General features: G+C 39.2%; 1 protein-coding gene across 9 annotated transcripts in view; it reads right to left on the bottom strand.

Moving 5' to 3' along the window:
- Positions 1-20,719, bottom strand: part of TENM1 (teneurin transmembrane protein 1) — a 1,380,190-nt gene that overhangs the window by 395,378 nt on the left and 964,093 nt on the right. For all 9 annotated transcript variants that reach the window (XM_073599409.1, XM_073599407.1, XM_073599406.1 and 6 more), the window contains one exon: positions 10,708-10,924. In XM_073599409.1, the coding sequence (XP_073455510.1) occupies positions 10,708-10,924 (217 nt within the window). The remainder of the gene's footprint in view (positions 1-10,707; positions 10,925-20,719) is intronic.

Here is a 20,719-nt window from a genome sequence, read left to right as displayed (position 1 = left end):
TAAAAAAAAAAATTAAAAGTCAGCAGCTACAAATACTGCAGCTGCTGACTTTTAATTGGACACTTACCTGTCCCAGGGTCCAGCGATGCGAGGGATCGAAGCCCCACTCGTCCCCCCTCCGCTCGGCGGCGCTAGCATTCTCACTGTGGGCGCCGGGCTGTGGCTTCACAGCCGGGCACCCACTGTGCATGCGTGAGCCGCGCCACACGCTGTCACTGTTCCCGCAATCATCTGGGACCAGTCACATGTCCCAGATGATTGACAAGAGGGAGGGGAGAGAGGCGATCTCCCTTCCTGCACCGAGGGAAGTGACGTCAGGAGTCCAGGCACCGAAGGAGGCAGACTACGAGGGACCCCTAGCAACAGGCATTTAGAGGTGAGTAAAAAAAAATTTTCTCCAAATGTTTTTTTTTTTCATTTTTTTTTAACACGTTACAAATTTTTTTTTTTTGGGTTGGAACTCCACTTTAAGGACCGAGCCTCTTTCTGAGATTTGTTGTTTACAAGTTAAAAACAGTTTTTTTTTGCTAGAAAATTACTTAGAACCCCCAAACATTATACTTTTTTTTTCTAACACCCTAGAGAATAAAATGGCGGTTGTTGCAATACTTTCTGTCACACCGTATTTGCGCTACAGTCTTACAAGCGCACTTTTTTGGGAAAAAATACACTTTTTTGAATTGAAAAATAAGACAACCGTAAACTCAGCCCATTTTTTTTTATATTGTGAAAGATAATTTTACGCTGAGTAAACTGATACCCAACATGTCACGCTTCAAAATTGCGCCCGTGAATGTGAAATGGCGACAAATCTACAGGTTGCATGTTTTAAGTTACAGAGGTGGTCTAGGGCTAGAATTATTGCTCTCGCTCCACTGATCGCAGCGATACCTCACATGTTTGGTTTGAACACTGTTTTCATATGCGGGCACTACTCACGTATGCGTCACTTGACATGGGAGCCATTCATGCAACACTTTGCATTTTCTCAATTAATATGAAGTTTTCTCTGTTGGACAAAGTGGAGATCAGGATGTTATCTCTCTACCACTCAACCTTTTAGAAAATGCAAAGTGTTTCATGAATGGCTTTCATGAACAATTTCCTCTTAGGAACGGCCCCCACCCCTCTGCTAGCAAAGACAGAAGCATTTTCCACTTAAGATGCAGCAGGGCAGCTGCTCGGCATGGGATCTGGGAGCTAATGGAGATCACTGTAGTAGAGGTGTCTACTCCAGTGATTTCAAGCTTCCACGAGGTACCCACAGGTATGACACATACATACTTACATTGGTCCAAAAAATGTACATACCTAAACTCCGGTTTTAAGCGAACATTCTATTTTAGGTGAACATTTACTTTTCTTCTGCTATTCATATACACTAAACTTTTCTCCCATTTTTTTTTTTTTTGTTTAACACCATATTTATCCCTTTTACCACTTGCAGCCAGCAGGTGCAGCTTTAAAGAGTATCTTAAATCAAAACCTTTCTTTTTAGATTTGTATAGAGTGGCGAGAGGTCAGAACACCATAACCACTGTCATTGAGAAAAAAAAATCTTCCAAATGTGACAGAGTTTGAGAAGGGAAAACTGTTGGGGTTTTTAACAATTTCCTACTCTGAAAAAAAGTAAAAAAAAGAAGTTATGAATATACTTTAATCAAATCTCAAAAGCTACAGTCTCAGACAGCAGAGATTGTGTTAAGCAGGGACCTACATAAACCAAAAGCGGGACCCCCACCCCACTAACAAAGACAATAGCATCTTACATGAAACAAAAAAGCCCTTGACTAAATACTGTGGATAGCCATGCCTTTCTAAAACAGAAGGTGTTTACAATAAACAGTGGTTTTGATTTTGCTATAGGTTACTGTACATCACTGTGGTTATGCACTACTGTCCTAATACATACGTCCATACTGTGGTATAGGCACTTTCATATCTAGATGTGGAAAATGAGCCGACAACTGTTAGGGGTTTCTATTATACTGTATATTGAACTTTTTTATCATCTATATGTAAATTTATTGCTGACTGTGCTGTGTCTGTGCAATAAATTTACATGTGACATTTAAACACTCCAGGGCAATCGTAAGCATGCTTATTAATTCCTTGCTGTGCATGACCATGGTTTAAAAATCAGGTTACCCTGACACTGCATGCATCAGCTTAATGGGCAGTTAGTGTTAAAAACTTCTGTTGCGTTTTTATAGCTGTTTGTATCTCCATTGGGGAGATTTCTTCTCACTCCAGTGTCACCAGACCAAGAAATAAGAGAGTTCTGGTGTCAGAAGTATAGAAGGCGTGGGAAAGCTAAAAAAAACCTGATACATTTACTAGGTTCTCTCTTCTCATCTAACTACATGTGTTTTATTGCTGTCTCTGTCCTTGTCAAAGAAATATCCCATAGAAAAAGAATAAGGTATTGCGCTGACTGGAACCCAACTGTCATTGAACAGGGAAAAAAAGGGTCAGGGGAGTGGTAGGGAACACCAGGTAAAGTGGATGCAGCTTCTCTGTCAGGCTTCAGGCTGGAATATAAGCAACAGCAGCTTCCAGAAGTGGCAAGATGGCTGTGGCTCCAAACAGCACCTCTCTCGGCTGGGTGATGACAGGAAGTAAATAGGACATGGCTACATGTTTCAGGGCAGTCATGAGCGCCCCTTTAACAAACCATCATTTTGCCACTTCTGGAAGCTGCTGTTGCTTACGTTCCAGCCTGACATCTGCACTTCCATCAAAAACTCTGCTTCAGCTAGCCACATGCCTGCTGAGCTCCATAGTCTCACGATGATCCTATATGAGGTCTATATGGGACCATGACAAGCCTTGACCCACTTTTATCTAGTGAGTGCATTTTTATTGTCTTTTTATACTTTTTTTAAAATAAATCACTACACCTAGATGGAGGTACCCTCTTGTGTTTGTTTTTTTAAAGAAATATCCCATCACTTCTTTGTTCTTTGATGCCCTGTCATTGGGAAAAATGGGGCAGGGGTTATAACCCTTCTACCATCTGTACAAAACTAAAAAAGAAAACACAATTTTGGCTGAAGCAAGGTTTTTAACAGCACACTTTAGGGGTTCATTTAAGGGTTCTGATTAAGATTTAAAGTGGAACTTCACTTTTGGAGTTTTTTGTTTGGGAGTGGGTACCTATTTCTGACAGAAGAGTGGGAGTTCAGCATCATGGGACACATCACAAGTCTCAAGAAGCTGAAAAAACATTTTAAATGTGCAGCATTTTGCACATGTGCCCTGGGGAGCAGCCGGTTTCCCATAATCAAAAAATGCAGCACCAGCGAAGAACTGGCCTAGGTGATGACAGTGCTTGACTCCTGGACTGGTAAGTGTCTGTTTATTAAAATTCCGCAGCTACAGTGCTTGTAGCTGCTGCTATTTAAAGCAGTAGTAAACTCACAAGCAATACTTTTGTACATTATAACCACTGGGGCTGATGTAATAAAACTGGAGAATGCAAAATCTGGTGCAGCTCTGCATAGAAACCAATCAGCTTCCAGGTTTTATTGTCAAATCTTAACTGAACAAGCTGAAGTTAGAAGCTGATTGGTTAGCATGCACAGCTGCACCAGATTTTGTACTCTTCAGTTTTAGTAAATCAACCCAACTGTTTTTTAATTTACATGTCACTGTCTTTTATAGTCCAAATCTGCGCCCTTTAGTAGTAATCGCTCAATGTTTAGTGAAGTGATGTCACCAGCGCATGTGCATTTTGTCCCCCAGTCATGGCACGCAACTCTGTCCATCAATACATACTGTTGACGTGCCTCTCTCATCAACACTCTCAGCATTGCACTGCAATATTACGAGATTGCTGACCCATTGTGGATTTCCTAAAACACCCCATGTGACTTGCTACGTCAAATGAGGTATCAACATCAGCCCTGATGATCCGAGGAGCGAGCAGATCCATTTAACCCTTACGGCTTAACAGTAATATTCATTGAATGAGAAAGAGGCTTGGCTAATTTTTAATGCACATGTGCAAGATTACAAGCAATCATACAGGAAGAAGGGCGGAAATCTACTCTGTGCTGGAAGCTGAAAACATCAACCAATATGAAGCAGGCTTCAGCCGAGAGACTTAGAAAAGAAAGCTCTATAAAACTGTGTTCTGTGCATGTCCATGCATTGTTTTTATGGCCTTTTGTCAGTTGCATTTTGTGAGTACCCACTTCTATATAAAACATTTTTATTATTAAATTATCTTTGGTAATGCACTAGGCGTGTGCGCCTTCCGTTTCTGTTTTTCTTGTAGTGTTATAAAATAAGCTTTTGGTAGAAATAACAATGCACTGTGCTTTGTAAAGATTTAGACTATTGGCCTTATGTTTAATGATGGTTTTGGCGGCTGAGTTTACTACCATCGTCATTTTTTTTTTTACAAAAGACTGTAGCTCTTTTTTAAGGTGTTCAGTACTAATGTATCAACATGGGCACGTGTACATGACCAACAGCTTACAGTATCTCACAAAAGTAAGTACACCCCTCACATTTTTGTAAATATTTTTATTATATCTTTTTATGTGACAACACTGAAGATATTACACTTTGCTACAATGTAAAGTGGTGAGTGTACAGCTTGTTTAACAGTGTCAATTTGCTGTCCCCTCAAAATAACTCAACACACAGCCAATAATGTCTAAACCGCTGGTAACAAAAGTGAATACACCCCTAAGTGAAAATGTCCAAATTGGGCCCAAAGTATCAATGTTTTCTTTGGCCACCATTATTTTCCAGCACTGTCTTAACCCTCTTGGGCTTGGAGTTCACCAGAGCTTCACAGGTTGCCACTGGAGTCCTCTTCCACTTCTCCATGACGACATCACGGAGCTGGAGATCTTGCGCTCCTCCACCTTCTGTTTGAGGATGCCCCACAGATGCTTAATATTGTCTAGATCTGGAGACATCACCTTTACCCTCAGCTTCTTTAGTGAGGCAGTGGTCGTCTTGGAGGTCAGTTTGGGGTCATTATCATGTTGGAATACTGCCCTGCGACCTAGTTTCTGAAGGGAGGGGATCATGCTCTGCTTCAGTATATCACAGTACAGGCATACTCCACTTTTAAGTACACAATCGGGTTTATTTACTAAAGCTGGAAAGTGCAAAATCAGGCTCACTTCTGCATAGAACCCAATGAGCTTTTAACCCCAGCTTGTTTAATTAAGCTTTGGTAATAAAACCTGGAAGCTCATTGGTTTCTATGCAGAAGTGAGCCTGATTTCACACTTTACAGCTTTAGTAGATAAACCGCAATGTGTACTGAAAAGTGGGGTATGCCTGTACATGTTGGCATTCATGGTTCCCTCAATGAACTGTAGCTCCCCAGTGCCGATAACACTCATGCAGCCCCAGACTATGACACTCCCACCACCAGGCTTGACTGTAGGCAAAACACACTCATCTTTGTACTCCTCACTTGGTTGCCGCCACACATGCTTGACACCATCTGAACCAAATACATTTATCTTGGTCTCATCAGACCACAGAGCATGGTTCCAGTAATCCATGTCCTTAGTCTGCTTGTCTTCAGTAAACTGTTTGCAGGCTTTCTTGTGCATCATCTTTAGAAGAGCTTTCCTTCTGGGATGACACCCATGCAGATCAATTTAATGCAGTGTGCGGTGTATGGTCTGAGCACTGACAGGCTGACCCCCCACCCCTTCAACCTCTGCAGAAATGCTGGCAGCACTCATACATCTATTTTCCAAAGACAACCTCTGGATATGACGCTGAGCACGTGCACTCAACTTCTTTGGTCGGCCATGGCGAGGCCTGTTCTGAGTGGAACCTGTCCTGTTAAACCTCAGTATGGTCTTGGCCACCGTGCTGCAGCTCAGTTTCAGGGTCTTGAAAATCTTCTTATAACCTAGGACATCTTTATGTAGAGCAGCAATTCTTTTTTTCAGATCCTCAGAGAGTTCTTTGACATGAGGTGCCATGTTGAACTTCCAGTGACCAGTATGAGAGAGTGAGAGTGATAACACCAAATTTAACACACCTGCTTCCCAATCGCACCTTAGACCTAGTAACACTAACGAGTCACATGACACTGGGAGGGAAAATGGCTAATTGGGCCCAATTTGGACATTTTTACTTAGGGGTGTACTCACTTTTGTTGCCAGCGGTTTAAACAGTAATGGTTGTGTATTGAGTTATTTTGAGGGGACAGCAAATTTACACTGTTATACAAGCTGTACACTCACTACTTTACATTGTATTACAAGTGTAATTTCTTCAGTGTTCTCACATGAAAAGATATAATAAAATATTTATCTCACAAAAGTGAGTACACCCCTCACATTTTTGTAATGTAATGTTTACAGGAAGCATGTGGCATTTTCCCATTTCTGTGACCAGGGTGTCCGCAAATAATGATTACTCTCAATGAATAATGAACTCCTAAAGCTATGTTTTCTAAATGCAGTCCTGAGAATCTGCCCTGGGCCGGGGCGTTTTGTAGCACATATGTCAATATTTGCTTAAAAGGAGTAAAGTGCCATTGGCAAAGTAGGGAGTTTATCAATATCACTAGTTATTAATACAACTTTCCCTGATTAATGCTGCTGAAGCTGTGCGCGGTTATAAGTCACATGAATCATGTAATTTATGCCCTTTATTCCTGTAAAAGACATATCCACTGAATGAAACAATGCACATGGCACTGACTTAAATTATAATTGTAAATGAAATGAAATAGATGAATCATTTATTGCTATATGGATGCTGCACACGTCACTGAATAAAATTGGGATTCAGGCCTGGTTGATAAATAAAACATACTGTATGTCCACTGACGTGCACACGATCCATTCACTTCATCCACAGAGGCATAATCAGTTTAGTTTGCTAAGATTTCCACCCATCTGACACATAACCACACACAGACTGACAGTTTCATTTCAGCTATATATTATCTATAAATAATTCTCATTTTTACTAGAGTGTAATCTGACTGTAAATGTTTACTATTAGAATGTCATATATCTTCCAGCAGAAAACTACTGCTTTCATTTAAAGATAAATATGTATATGATGCTTATAAATACATTTAGCAATGAAGCCAAAAAATGGTAGATTTCTTAAAGCGGTTTTAAAGGCTAAACATTTTTTTACCTTAATGTGTTTCTTGCATTAAGGTACAAAATATTTAAGTAGTAGTGTCCCTCCCTCTTACTTGAGCCCTCATTCGATCCAGCGCTGTGAATGCCTGCAGCTCTTTTCTCCCCCCACTTCCCGTTCTCTTGTGCTCTGCTGAGGCAGCAGGAGCCATTGGCCCCTGCTGCTGCCAATCAAGGCCAGAGACAAGGGACTGGGGGGCGGGTCAAAGTCCCGCTATCTGTGCCCATAGACACAGACAAGGAGGCTCGGGAGTGAGCCCGCACAAATGCCCCCACAGAAAGCTGCTAGAGGACGGGAGGAGCCAGGAGCTCCAGTAGGGGATCCGAGAAGAGGAAGTTTGAGCAAATTGTTCTATTCCATTCCACAGAGCAATTAAGTATAAACCTGTTCCTTATTTTTAAAAAATTACATTTACAATCACTTTAAAGTGGAACTTTATACAAAAATGTAAACCATAGTTTTTTTTGGATCATCTGTCAATTTATTGCTGACTGTTTCTCTTACCTCTTGTCTTAGTAAGACACATTTTTGGAAGAATACATTCTCCACATGTTCCCTTCGCAAATCCAGAGGTTCCCTAATCTACACTAAACAGCCTTGTTCTCTTTCTGTATCATAGTCCTTGTCTGATGCTCTGGAAACAATTTACAGCCCCAATAATTTAAGCATATACTGTAACTTAAAGTGGTATAAAACTCTGTTTTACAACTTGTACCTACAGGCAAGCCTATAGTAAGGCTTACCTGTAGGTACTGTGAATGTAAACTTGCACAGTTTAGGAGATATTCAGAGTGCATGCAGCCAGTGACATTACCGGCACGTGCACTCTGAAGGTCCGGTATGCGCGGGAGTGACGTCATCGCCCCCCCAGTCACTCATGTAGCTTGAGGACGTGAACCTGGTGGGAAGATGTCAGTCCTCTCAGGGGTGACAGTGCAGCACTGGAGGGCTTCGCTCTAAGGTAAGTCTCTCATAATGTGCTAGTAGGAAATGCCTACTAGCACATTATGACATTGTCTTGCATGGGATTTTTTTTTCCCCATCAACGGTGGTTTACTACCGCTTTAAAGATGAATGCTGGGCTAGAGACAATGGTACCCTTGCAGTAGTTCCACTTCCACACTGCAAGGGTTTAGTCCTCATTTTGTCAAGGGGTTATAAACACCTTGTACCCCTGGTAGCTGGTGCTCTCTTCTGCTGTATGAGGCTCTTGAGATGTGGGCAGACCTTTGGCATCCTTATATACAGTGCAAAACCAATGGTCCTCAATTGCACATGATGATGTCAGGCTGCTGCAACCAGTCAGGCAACAAAGAGAAGTGGCTTCAGTGGACCAGTGGATTAAGAATACTTAATCTTTCTAGTGCAGAGGGGGACTGACCAGTGTTGCCACCTCCCAAAGTGAAATTCACTGATAGGACACCAAAAATTTACTGACATCACCCATTTTTTTTTTACTGGCACAACATGTGACATTTACTAACAGAGCCACATTTTTTGTGACACTTCAAAAAAGTACATAAAATTAATGTTTTTGGTGCAAAACAGTGCACGTATTAATATTTAGGTTACAAACATGTAGCTGGGGCTATTAGCAATGTGTTTAAGGTATAACAAAAGACAAAAAACATATTTCTCCTTTTACATGAAGGTCAGGGTAATATAACCCAGCACAAAGTTCCCCTTTACATCAGAGTCTGCAGGGTTCCTCTTTACAGTGCAAGGGGAAACTCTGCACACCCTGATGTAAAAGGGAACACTGTGGACTGTGATGTAAAGGAGAAACCTGTGGATTCTGATATAAGGAGAAATGCTGCAGACTCCGATGTAAGGGGGTCTCTGGTCACCAGAGCCCTCCTTTACATAACAATCCACAGAGTTCCCCCTTTACATCAGACTCCAGAGTTCCCCTTTACATCAGAGTCTGCAAAGTTCTCCCTTACATCACAGTTTTCTTTACATAAGAGTTGGCAGGGTTCCCCATTACAGTATAAGTATAACTCTGATGTAAAGTTAAACGCTGCAGACCATGATGTAAGGGGCAATGCTATGGTGTAAATGGGAACTCTGATTTAAGGTGGTCTCTGGTCACCAGAGCCCCCTAACACTAGTCTACAGCATTCCCCCTTACATCATGGTTTGCAGTGTTCCCCTTTACATCAGAGTTCCCACTTACATCAGGGTCTGCACTCTGCAGCATTGCCTTTTACACCAGAGTTCCCCTTTAAATCAGGGTCTGCAAAGTTCCCCTTTGCACTGGAAGGGTGATCCTGCAGACTCATTTAAAGGGGAACTCTGATGTGGGGGGGGGGTCTGGTGACCTCAGACCACCTTCTGCAGAGTGAATACACTAAGGTAATAGGGGATCCAGGAGAAGAGACTGTCTAAGTGCTATTTGTAAAAGGCACCAAGCAGGCGCCATAATGAAACTGTGTACCTGCCCGGGCCTCCCACCGTCCGAGCCCGCTCAAGCCTGCCTGAGCTCAACCAGTGCATGCACAGTTCCGAACCCGGCCCACAGCCATATTTTTTACAGGAAGCCACCGCCCATAATGGGCATTTACAGACAAATCGTACAATCGTGTAAAAATCATCTGTAACTATCTATACAGTAACAGATGGTTGGCAGCCCTGGAAACAACTACAAAGGGTGACTTTTTCTTGGACCTTAGTTTTAATGTATAGCACTGTGTAATTAGAACTACTACTGCTATTATTACTATGTATCATAATAATAATATTTATACAATGAAACTAGATGAAGCACAACAAGGTTACATTCATAAAGTTAGAGAGACACTGGGGTTGATTTACTAAAGGCAAATAGACTGTGCACTTTGCACTTGCAGTTGCACGCCACATGAGACTTTGCTCACTTTGCAACAAATACCCAATCACATGCAAGGAAAAAAATGAATTTTTGCTCACACATGATTGGATGATTGAAGATAGCAGAGCTTCCTCTCACTTACTAAACTCTGAATGCCTTTGTAGAGTGCAACCACAAAGTGCACAGCCTATTTGCCTTTCTTTCAAAGTCTATACAGCACCCAAAACAATATAAACTGTGATCCTTTTTTGGACATTATCTGCTAAATAATTTATAGTAATTCAGTTTTTGACATGTATTTTAAATACACACTTATTAATGTATGACATCTACACACTGAAGAGCAATACCTATAAGAAGATACCATAAACAAAAAAAAAAAAAAAAAAACATTCATTTTGTGCTTACTATGCCATGATCATATTAAAGTAAAGACTCATAATTACATTTTACATGAAACTGAGTAAAAGAGAGAAGATTCAGAAATGCAATGAGAAAACAGTAAGAATATGAAGAGGTAAACGTACTGCTCTCTCTGCACTGGAGATTTCAGTCGCATTAAATGTTTGTGTGTATTTTGAATTATTTATATACTAGAAAATCATGAACAAGTACACTATTCCATTAAACCATCTCAGAGGAGGGAAATGTTTGTCAATATACAATAATGTGCTGTCATATTTGTCTGTGATCGCTGTGTCCTGATGATGTCATACATGTAAGGCCATACCTACCTGCTGTCAAGGCTGATTTCTCCAGGAATGACATGAGTACCGTCCTTGCCAATAAGAAATCTAATCCTGTCATAGAAGAGTCTCGGAGGATGCTGGGAGAAGGGTGGCTGGCTTTGCTGGATGAGGTCTAATGGGTCAGGTGAACCTTGACAGAGAGGACTGGAGAAGCAATTGGCTTGCTGGCAGCAATCAGGATCTACACAATCTGTCAGACCATCTGTAATGGATGAAATTACCATAAATCAGCCAATGTAAGTCTACTGAGATTTCATGGAGCAGGGCAATGAAAAAGCAGCAATGCTAATGAATGCTAAAACAAGGGGTTAAGACCTACTAGCTAGTTGATGTTAATATTCCAAAAGCAGAAAAAAAATATTGAAATTACTTTAAATCACTGAATTAATGAGCCATGATCTTACCTATTAAATACTGCACAACAGACATACAAAGCTGCCTATAAAATTTAATACAGATTTCAACATTATTAACTTTTCATGTGAATCGCATATTTAAGGTGTTTTTTTCTTTTCTTTTGTACATTCTTTACTTACTGCATTTATTTGTAAAAACATCAGAAATGTAGAGATTACCTTTGTTTACATGAATAAGTATATTTTTAAAGATTACTAGTCATATCTTTACACTGTATGACAACATTGGCTACATTATAACAAAAGCAAATATACAGTATTCTTAAAGAAGGGTTCTTAAGCATGTACATTTATGCTTCCTCAATGTGCAATTACACTTGAGATAAACTGCATACCTTGAGCTAGTCTACATGCAACAAGAAAAACTCAAAATCGGAACACAGACATTCAGAGCCAGTACACTGTTAGGTGTCTAATGACCCATCCACTTTGGGACTTAAACTTATAAAACCTTGCGAACTGCTATATAAAATCAGCGCAACTGCACACACTTCCTTAAATATGTGAAAAAATTGTTTTAACAAGTAAGTGCAGCACTTAACTATATATACATAAGAATATCCTAAGGGGATATATAAAGTGCAAAAAAATGTAAACAGATAAATAAAGTGCAAAGCGATAAATATTAAAATTGAAATAAATCCATTTAGTGTCCTTGTAAATAAATAAATTGTGAAACCAACGTGCCAGTCCACTTTTCAAATAGTGAGAATGGATGTACAAATTAAGTGAACTCTTCAGAAACATCCACCTCTGTGCATATTATCAGACTCCTGTGTTCCCTCCACCGGTTGTGCCCTCACATTATGTTCTATAAAAGCGTGCCTTTGTAAATGGTTAATCCTATGGAACTCTCCTCTTAGTATTTTTCCTCCTTAGCGATGCTGCTTGTGAACTCCTTAAACCACTTTTTTGCTCACTTTGAGGATCAAAATCTAAGATGTGGAACTCATAGTGAAAAACTGTCAGGTCACCTGAGGCTAGGTGACGGATGCACACCGTTGGGATCAGGAGTGCACCGCAAGGTAGTGGCTGACTGTTGCGGATGGGAGTCAGGGTGGTAAGGAAGGCAGGGCCACTGGAACACCAACACGGATCCCACCGGGGTTAGAGCGTAAGATTCCCTAGGAAACAAACGTAGAGCATACGGCAAGCAGGAAACAGGAAGCCAAACACACAAAGGTTGATCAGCAGGGCTGGCCTGCAGTGCACAGGTTAATATAGAGTTCTCTGATAGGAGCTGGGGTGGAGATATGCTAGAGGAGAGATTATAAAAGCAGTCAAGTGAGAGTCGGCTGGTCTCTAGAGATGAACACATGGTGATAGGTAAGCTGACAGACAAACTCTATTGCATAACCATGACAAGAACTTTACTATGGGTTCCACATCTTAGATTTCTATCCTCAAAGTGAGCAAAAAAAGTGGTTTAAGGAGTTCACAAGAAGCATCACTAAGGAGCAAAAATACTAAGAGAAGAGTTCCAGAGGATTAACCATTTACAAAGGCACGATTTTATAGAACATAAGGTGAGGGCACAACCGGTGGAGGGAACACAGGAGTCTGAAAATATGCACGGAGGTGGATGTTTCTGAAGAGATCGCTTAATTTATACATCTGTTAACACTATTTCAAAAGTGGACTGGCACGTTGGTTTCACAAATAATTTATTTATTTACAAGGACACTATATAGATTTATTTCAATTTTAATATTTATCACTTTGCACTTTATTTATCTGTTTACATTTGTTTGCACTTTATATATCTCCTTAGGACAGTGTTTCTCAACTCCAGTCCTCAAGGCGCCCCAATAGGTCATGTTTTCAGGATTTCCCTCAGATGAAACGGGTGTGGTAATTACTAAGGCAGTGAACTTGATCAAATCACCTGTGCAAAATAATTGAAAGCCTGAAAACATGACCTGTTGGGGCACCTTGAGAACTGGAGTTCAGAAACACTGCCATAGGATACTCTTTGTATATAGTTAAGCACTGCACGTATTTGTTAAAACCACTTTGGGACTGTAGGTGTATATGAACCCTTGATTTTCCACCAATGACTTTGACCATTTTTGTGAACCAATATATTTATTCACATATTATTCCAAAACTAGAAAAATGTTGTATATACAACCACTGAGTTTGTTTTATAGGTATACAGTAAGTGCATTTCTATTGATAATGGCATTAGATATCCTTCAAAGGATGGCATTCAGCATGTGCTCTGGGGTTCTCATCATTTGTGTAGATTAGATGTATGTGTTGTTTTAGAAGTATATTTCAACTAGAGTGGAACTCCAGGCATATTACCTACCCCCTGCATTTTTAATTTCAATAACTCCTCTACACACCTTTTTTTTTCTTGCAGTCCACTTATGCCAATCCAATGACATTACAAGGATTTCCTCTTGTTCCTCCATAGCTAGTAGGGGGCAGGCATTCTTTCAGGACTGAGTGGTGCTCACATAACCACTACTCAGTCCTAGAGTACTGTAAGCCTAGTCTTTGTAATGGCACGCCCATGGGTGGGAGGTGTGACAGGCTGGACTGACAAGAAATGGGAGTTTTTATTGCTCTCTGTGATCCTGTTGGGAAGATTTTCCACACTTCCTATAGTACAAAAGAAAAAATTGTGTCCATGGAACTTTTGTGAGCTACGACAAAAAAAAAAATACAATTTACATAAAATATACAAAATGTATTCCGTATTAAAATTAAAAATTAGACATAGTAAATGATACATAGGTCATAATAAAAAATAGACAAAGTACATACATACGTTCACATATATTGGTTAAATATGAACAAAGTTGCAAAGATAGTCAAATGAGTACATATTGAACTGGTTTCTCGATGCGTTTCGTGAAGCAACGCTCATTTCCTCAGGAGACAGTCAAGACCAATATATCCATGGAGAGGCCATGTCAAAAAGATAATGGAAATAGGAATACTTATAAACCTGCTAAGGGTAGAGATCATGAAATTAACTCCTGCAGTGAGTATACTTACATTTCAGCCTAAGAAATTAGGGAAACAAAATCCAAACAATGTATTCAAATATATTTGCAATATTGTTCATATTTAACCAATATATAGCAATGCATATCTGTACTTTGTCCGTTTTTTTGGGACATATGTATTATTTATTTTTAATTTTAATACGGAACACATTTTGTTTATTCTATGTAAATTGGTATTAATTTACATAATTAGTTCCATGGGCACAATTTTTACTTTTGTACTATATAAAACTAGGGACTGAGTTCCGCCAACATCTTTGCACTTGTAGCCCCATCTAATTTTTTTTGTCATGACAGGAAGTGATGGAAATCTTTGCAATGAGGACTCTGCTAGCTAAATTGCTGTAGCAGCCACTCATATCTTTCCTTCCTGAAGGCCTAGAATCTAAGCCAATTAGAATGCAAGGCAGTGTCTTGCCTGGTCCCAACACCACTCTTCTTTGATCCCTCTAAAGCCTAACCCACAGTGAAGCATAAGAGGGAGGCTGCACATCATACAGTCATGTGACAAGAGACTACAATTCTTCCCTGTAATGCCCCGTACACACGGTCGGACTTTGTTCGGACATTCCGACAACAAATTCCTAGGATTTTTTCCGACGGATGTTGGCTCAAACTTGTCTTGCATACACACGGTCACACAAAGTTGTTGGAAAATCCGATTGTTCTAAACGCGGTGACGTAAAACACATACGTCGGGACTATAAATGGGGCAGTGGCCAATAGCTTTCATCTCTTTATTTATTCTGAGCATGCGTGGCACTTTGTCCGTCGGATTTGTGTACACACGATCGGAATTTCCGACAACGGATTTTGTTGTCGGAAAATTTATATCCTGCTCTCAAACTTTGTGTGTCGGAAAATCTGATGGAAAATGTGTGATGGAGCCTAAACACGGTCAGAATTTCCGACAACAAGGTCCTATCACACATTTTCCATCGGAAAATCCGACTGTGTGTACAGGGCATAAGAAGCCAGAGAAATCTGTCTGCAATGTATTATCAAAAATACAGAATAACTGTAAAATTTCTTCTTAAAAAGCTATAGTGAGCCTCGATAAGCCCATTTTGTATAGAGCCCGTATAGCACTCTGCTATTATACAGTGCACTGAAAATTACTTCAAAGAAAAGAACTTAAAGATGAAACTGTACTTTATATATATTTGAGATTAGATGTTTCTTAAAACAAATGCTAATTGCTCTAATTTAAGCATAGATTAAAAGATTTGAGTGGTTCATGTCATTCTACAAAAGTCCCATCATCGTTACACTGCTGTTTTAGCTTTAAAGAATTGACACAATCAAATACATTAGATGGGAAATCGTCCTTAATGACAGCTTGAACTTTGCTTTATGGAAATGTTAATATAAAAAGACTATATTTCCATGTGTGTAACACCCTAGCACTCAAGTACATTAAAATGCTGAGCTACTGTTCAGCAAATTTCTAAGCTTTACTGGATCACACCATCTGGCTAAAAACAGACAAACCAACAGTGATTTACAAGCATTAATGCCGGAAATAACTGCAGTCATCTTAAAGAAAAATGCTATATTTAGATCTGAAAATGTAATTGAACTATGAAAAACAACATAGGAAAATGCACATTTAATCAAAAAAGCCTATACAATTTACATATAGGTAATGTATAATGTATATATTTCCACTGACTTAGCCATAGCACCCCACAGCTGCTATGGAGCCTGGGGGTGAAAGGGAACCCCAGTAGACAAATAAAACGACATTTGTGTGCATGTGAAAATAGTACAAACCCAGTATTGTATCATTAGGGATTACAGAGGTTGCTGCTGACATTGACCCTTTCTCCCATGAGATATTTTCAGTCAAGAAAAGCTGATGTCATATTCAGAAGTACCTTGCTAGAATCATTGTTGCTAGACACAGATCCCCCTTAGCAGGTTATGCAGTATAGAGAGTTTCCTTAGCTGTCCCAAGGTGACCATACACTATACAATCTGATTGTACAATCTTCTTTATACCTATTATCAACTACAGTATATAGTGCATAGGCCTGCTGGATTTGATACAAACTGAATGTTTTTTTTTTTTCTTTAGGCTGTCCTCCTATTACATATTCTTGAGAAACCTATTGGTGGTCAAACACACTTTATTTTTTTTAATTGATCTATATGCAATTTGATCAAAATTATCGAATTAACAAATAATTGAATAGTCATATATTCCCTTCTGATCAATTTAGACTTGATTATGACTGGATTCAATCAAGTCGACTGGCCAGAGCAGAAACTGAGAAAATAAAGCACTAAAGTGCTTTATTCATGAATCCAATTGTATGTCCAGTGATCAAATTATAAGACAGCATGGCGGAAACAGAGATGCGATCAATATCTTACGATTGTATCTTTCAGCTATTGATCGAAATCCACTTCACTGTGTGTGGCATATCAATCAGTTGGGTTGGCAGTGATAGATTGATTATTCATATCATACGAGATTGATCAGAAAATAAATCAATTATTTATCAAAGCATGTATGAGGTACAATTAGATTGTATAATGTATGGCCAGCTTAAAGAAAGCCTTATGCTGGGAGATCACACTGACTACAGAAAGAATGATGTATTGTATGGGGAACCAATTGGGGGGCACCCTGTTAGTAAGGAACTGACATAAGTCTAGATACTGACTTAGACATTCAGGTGTTTTGTTTTGTTTACATTAAGGGCTTAACCACTTGACCTCTGAAAGGTTTACCCCCCTTTATGACCAGGCCATTTTTTGCTTTTTGACACTGCGTTTAACTGACAATTGTGCAGTCATGCAACACTGTACAGAAACTAAATTTATATCATTCTTTCCCAACAAATAGAGCTTTGTTTTGGTGGTATTTGATCACCACTGAGTTTTTAATTTTTTGTGCAATTAATTAAAAAAGACCGAACATTTTAAAAAAACAAACAATATTTTTTACTTTCTTCTTTAAAACATATCTAATAAAAAAAAAAATTAAAAATCTATTTTTTCATAAATTTAGGCCAATATGTATTCTGCTACATATTTTTGGTAAAAAAATCCCAGTAAGCATATATTGATTGGTTTCGTGCAAAAGTTATAGCATCTATAAACCTATGGTAATATATACTGGAAAAAAATGTTTTTTATACTAGTAATGACGATGATCGGCAACTTATAGCGGGGCTGACATTGTGTATCTGACACTAACTGACACTTTTGACACTTTGTGGGAAGTAGTGACACTAATACAGTGATCGGTGCTAAAAAATATACACTGTCACTGTACTAATAACACTGTCTGAAAAGAAGTTAAACATCTATGGCGCTCAAAGGGTTAAATGTGTGCCTAGCCAGTGTTTTTGTGTGTGCTATGTGTGGTGCTTTTACTAAGGGATGTGCTGTCCCTTGCAGGGAAACAAAATCCAGCACATCCCTTCTGACAGGACAGAGCCATGCCTTGTTTACATAGGCAGAGCTCTGTTCTGTCTTTCTCCTCACCAATCAGCTGGTGCCGGTGGACATCCATTGGCCAGCACCCACTGATGGGCTTGTGCTGTGTCTAATCACAGCACAGGCAGCTCACCCCCTTCCCTGGAAGTGCCAGGTCACGTACTAGGTACACGATCTGGCACAGGAGAGCCGCTTTTCTGCCATATAACGGCATTATGCAGTCGGTAGTAGTTAATGTCCAAAGCCCTCCTGCTTTAAACTGTTTACTACCATGCTGAATAAAAGTTCAATACAAACATGCTTGAACTATCCCTGGATGTCCCTGTCTTTTGCATGTTTTTTTTTTTACAAGTAGAAAATATTTATTGAGAGAAAAAAAACCTTTCAGATACAAGTAATGCAGCTCATTGTAATACAATAAAATAAAAAGGGAAACACAAGTAGAGGCTAACCAAGCCATCATACACAATCTTCCTAGAAAGGGCCATACCCAAAAGGCGGGGGGGTGAGCATGAGGATGAACCTAAATATTTTATCAAGCTGAATTTGGCTCTGCCTGGGCTGTTAAATTAGAACTTTAAGACCAATCAAGATAAATTAAAATTTGTCAGGCCAAGTAACATAAGTTGATGGGAGAGCAAATTGGATCAGTTTCTTTATGCGTTTGCTGCTTAGAAGATCAACAGATTCCTACCAGCTAATATGGTGGATGTTTTTTCAAGCATTAATGTCACTGCCCTTTTACCATCTATGCGTTCACACACACTATGTACTATACAGAATAACCAGCTTTAGGGTGGCCAGATGTCTAAGGCAGCCTATAAATTGATCCATTTATTTAATTTAACTAGCGGATTGAATGGAAAAAATGTACCTGATTCCTCCATCCACACATTCAAGGTGGGTAAGGGAATCCATTCTGCTGAGTTATTGTATTCTGACAGAAAATTCCCTGCTGTCAAAATATTCTGATCAGTGTTGCAGGCTATAGCTGATGGTGCTGATCAAACAGGGAAAATCCAACAGGGTGGTTGTACAGAAGTAGATCAGTTGATAGACTTCTGTACAATCTCCCTGCCCATACATGGTTCAAAATTCAGATGATCCATGCTGAACTGGCAACATTTGGATCCATGTATGACTGGCGTAACCACCAGTTTATGTCTATGTAATTAACCCATATGTGGGATATTTACCCTGCCTACACCAATGGAGCATCTTCTTAATCAGTGTGCCCCACCAATGATGAGTCTATAGCACACAACTTTGTGCTTTAGAGGATGTAAAGATTTCTCACAATATGTCTTTCAACAAGCAGCACTAATATACAATATAAGTGCTTTCTTACTATGTTCACATTTAATTTTTTTTTTTGTGATCTCCACTCCAGAAGGATAATTTGCCTTTATTTATGGTTTGTTTGAAACCTGTAGGAATTTGTGGGAGGGCTGAACACTGCTTATTCTTGGGGATGTGTTTGTTGGACCATTAAATGAAAAAGATGACAAAGAACCTAATCTACCTGATTCACCTGAAAGATCAGACGCAATCAGCGAGAATAATGATGCCCTGTTAAAATGTTTCATTTATAAATAAAAACAGTTTCAGCAAAATTAGAAAATCTGATGATATTTTGTCACCATTAACAGCTAAGTGCATTAATTCAAAAATGGGTCCATTCTGCAGAACCCCTCCGTATTGTAACAGTGATAAGCCCTCTCTATGGTTAGTGATTTCCAGACTAGCAAACACTCATGGAACATGTTTTTTTTTTTATTGCTGAACGCAAAGGAAATATGCCGTACACTGTATAACACATTCTAAACTGGTTATATATTAAATTATGCTGGTTACCCATCAGGTTAGAAAATTGGGTGGTGTTAAACAGAAATGTGGATGCCTTTTCAATAATACAGCCCCAGTACTTGTCCAATTTGCCTACTTTATTAAAATATGTATTAATTTATCACTATAGGTTTTTTCTCCTGTTATTCCAAAACTCTTTGTTTTTGGCACAAATAAGGAATGTTTGTCACATGAAAACAATGTGAAGGGGGATGAAATTATCTCTCAAGAGCTCAGTTGCAAATCTGAAAACTGTTTCTCTAACTCACCATTAGCTTACTCTTAACAAATTAACATATGGATGAGTTTAAAAAAAGTAAGGTGATTGATTATTTCATCAGAATGCTACAACTGGAAGCCAACAGAACAGATGTGCTTTGAAGCTTTTATATGTCCTCCAGGTTTTTTACATTTCCATATACTTTATCGAATGATGTTAATAATAAATGGCACATATAAGCACAGATACAAAAGAAAATGTGATCCTCATTGTAAAATACTTGGTTAATATAACCAATTATATATACACTATTGATTTATTCTAGAAAAAGAGTTGTCTAATGCCAGGGTTTAATTATCTTACTTGTCCAATTCCTAACCAACATGTTATTTAAAGTGGACTAGAACGCAAAAAGAAGATTTGCGATCTTATAAGGAACATCTAGAGATGTTAATGGTGTCTAAGTAGTACCCTAAAGAGTTACCTTTTGCTTGTATTACTTATACCCAAGTCCTTGTGTGCCTTCAGTTTCATAGCTAATTTCAGTAGTGTAACATCATCAAAAGCACCATGCCTCTGACTGCTAGTTCTAAGTAATTTGGAGTGAGATTTGATGATGTCACCAAACAATTGTTAAAACCAAGGCATAGTGTATCTGTAAAAGTGGGCATACATACTCATCTTTCCTGCTAACCACACTGCAGAACACTGTTCCAATGATGGGAAATCTTCTGCTGAAGTTCAAAGGGAAACTCATACAAGACTGTTGATCTTTTGGGTTTCTAGAAACTCTGATTTACGAGTTCCTCCTGCTAACCTCACCCACTACATGATGTAGAATTGACACCTAGGTCAGCCTTCCTATTTGTCCTGGTCACCAGGGTCACCAAGACAGAAAGTGGTAAGAACTTTCAAAACTGTCCCCAGAAGAAGACATTTGGGCAAATCCTCTAATAGGGGCACCTGCTGGAGTGACAGTTGTCAAAGAGGCAATTCTCCAATCTTGTAGACTTCCATCCAACTTCCTGTTACATCAACGTGGATGAAGTAAG

Source organism: Aquarana catesbeiana, linkage group LG09 (genome assembly GCF_042186555.1).
Source record: "Aquarana catesbeiana isolate 2022-GZ linkage group LG09, ASM4218655v1, whole genome shotgun sequence".
Taxonomy (NCBI): domain Eukaryota; kingdom Metazoa; phylum Chordata; class Amphibia; order Anura; family Ranidae; genus Aquarana; species Aquarana catesbeiana.
The sequence above is the reverse complement of the archived record's forward strand: the minus strand, read 5'-3'. Positions and strand labels throughout refer to the sequence as shown.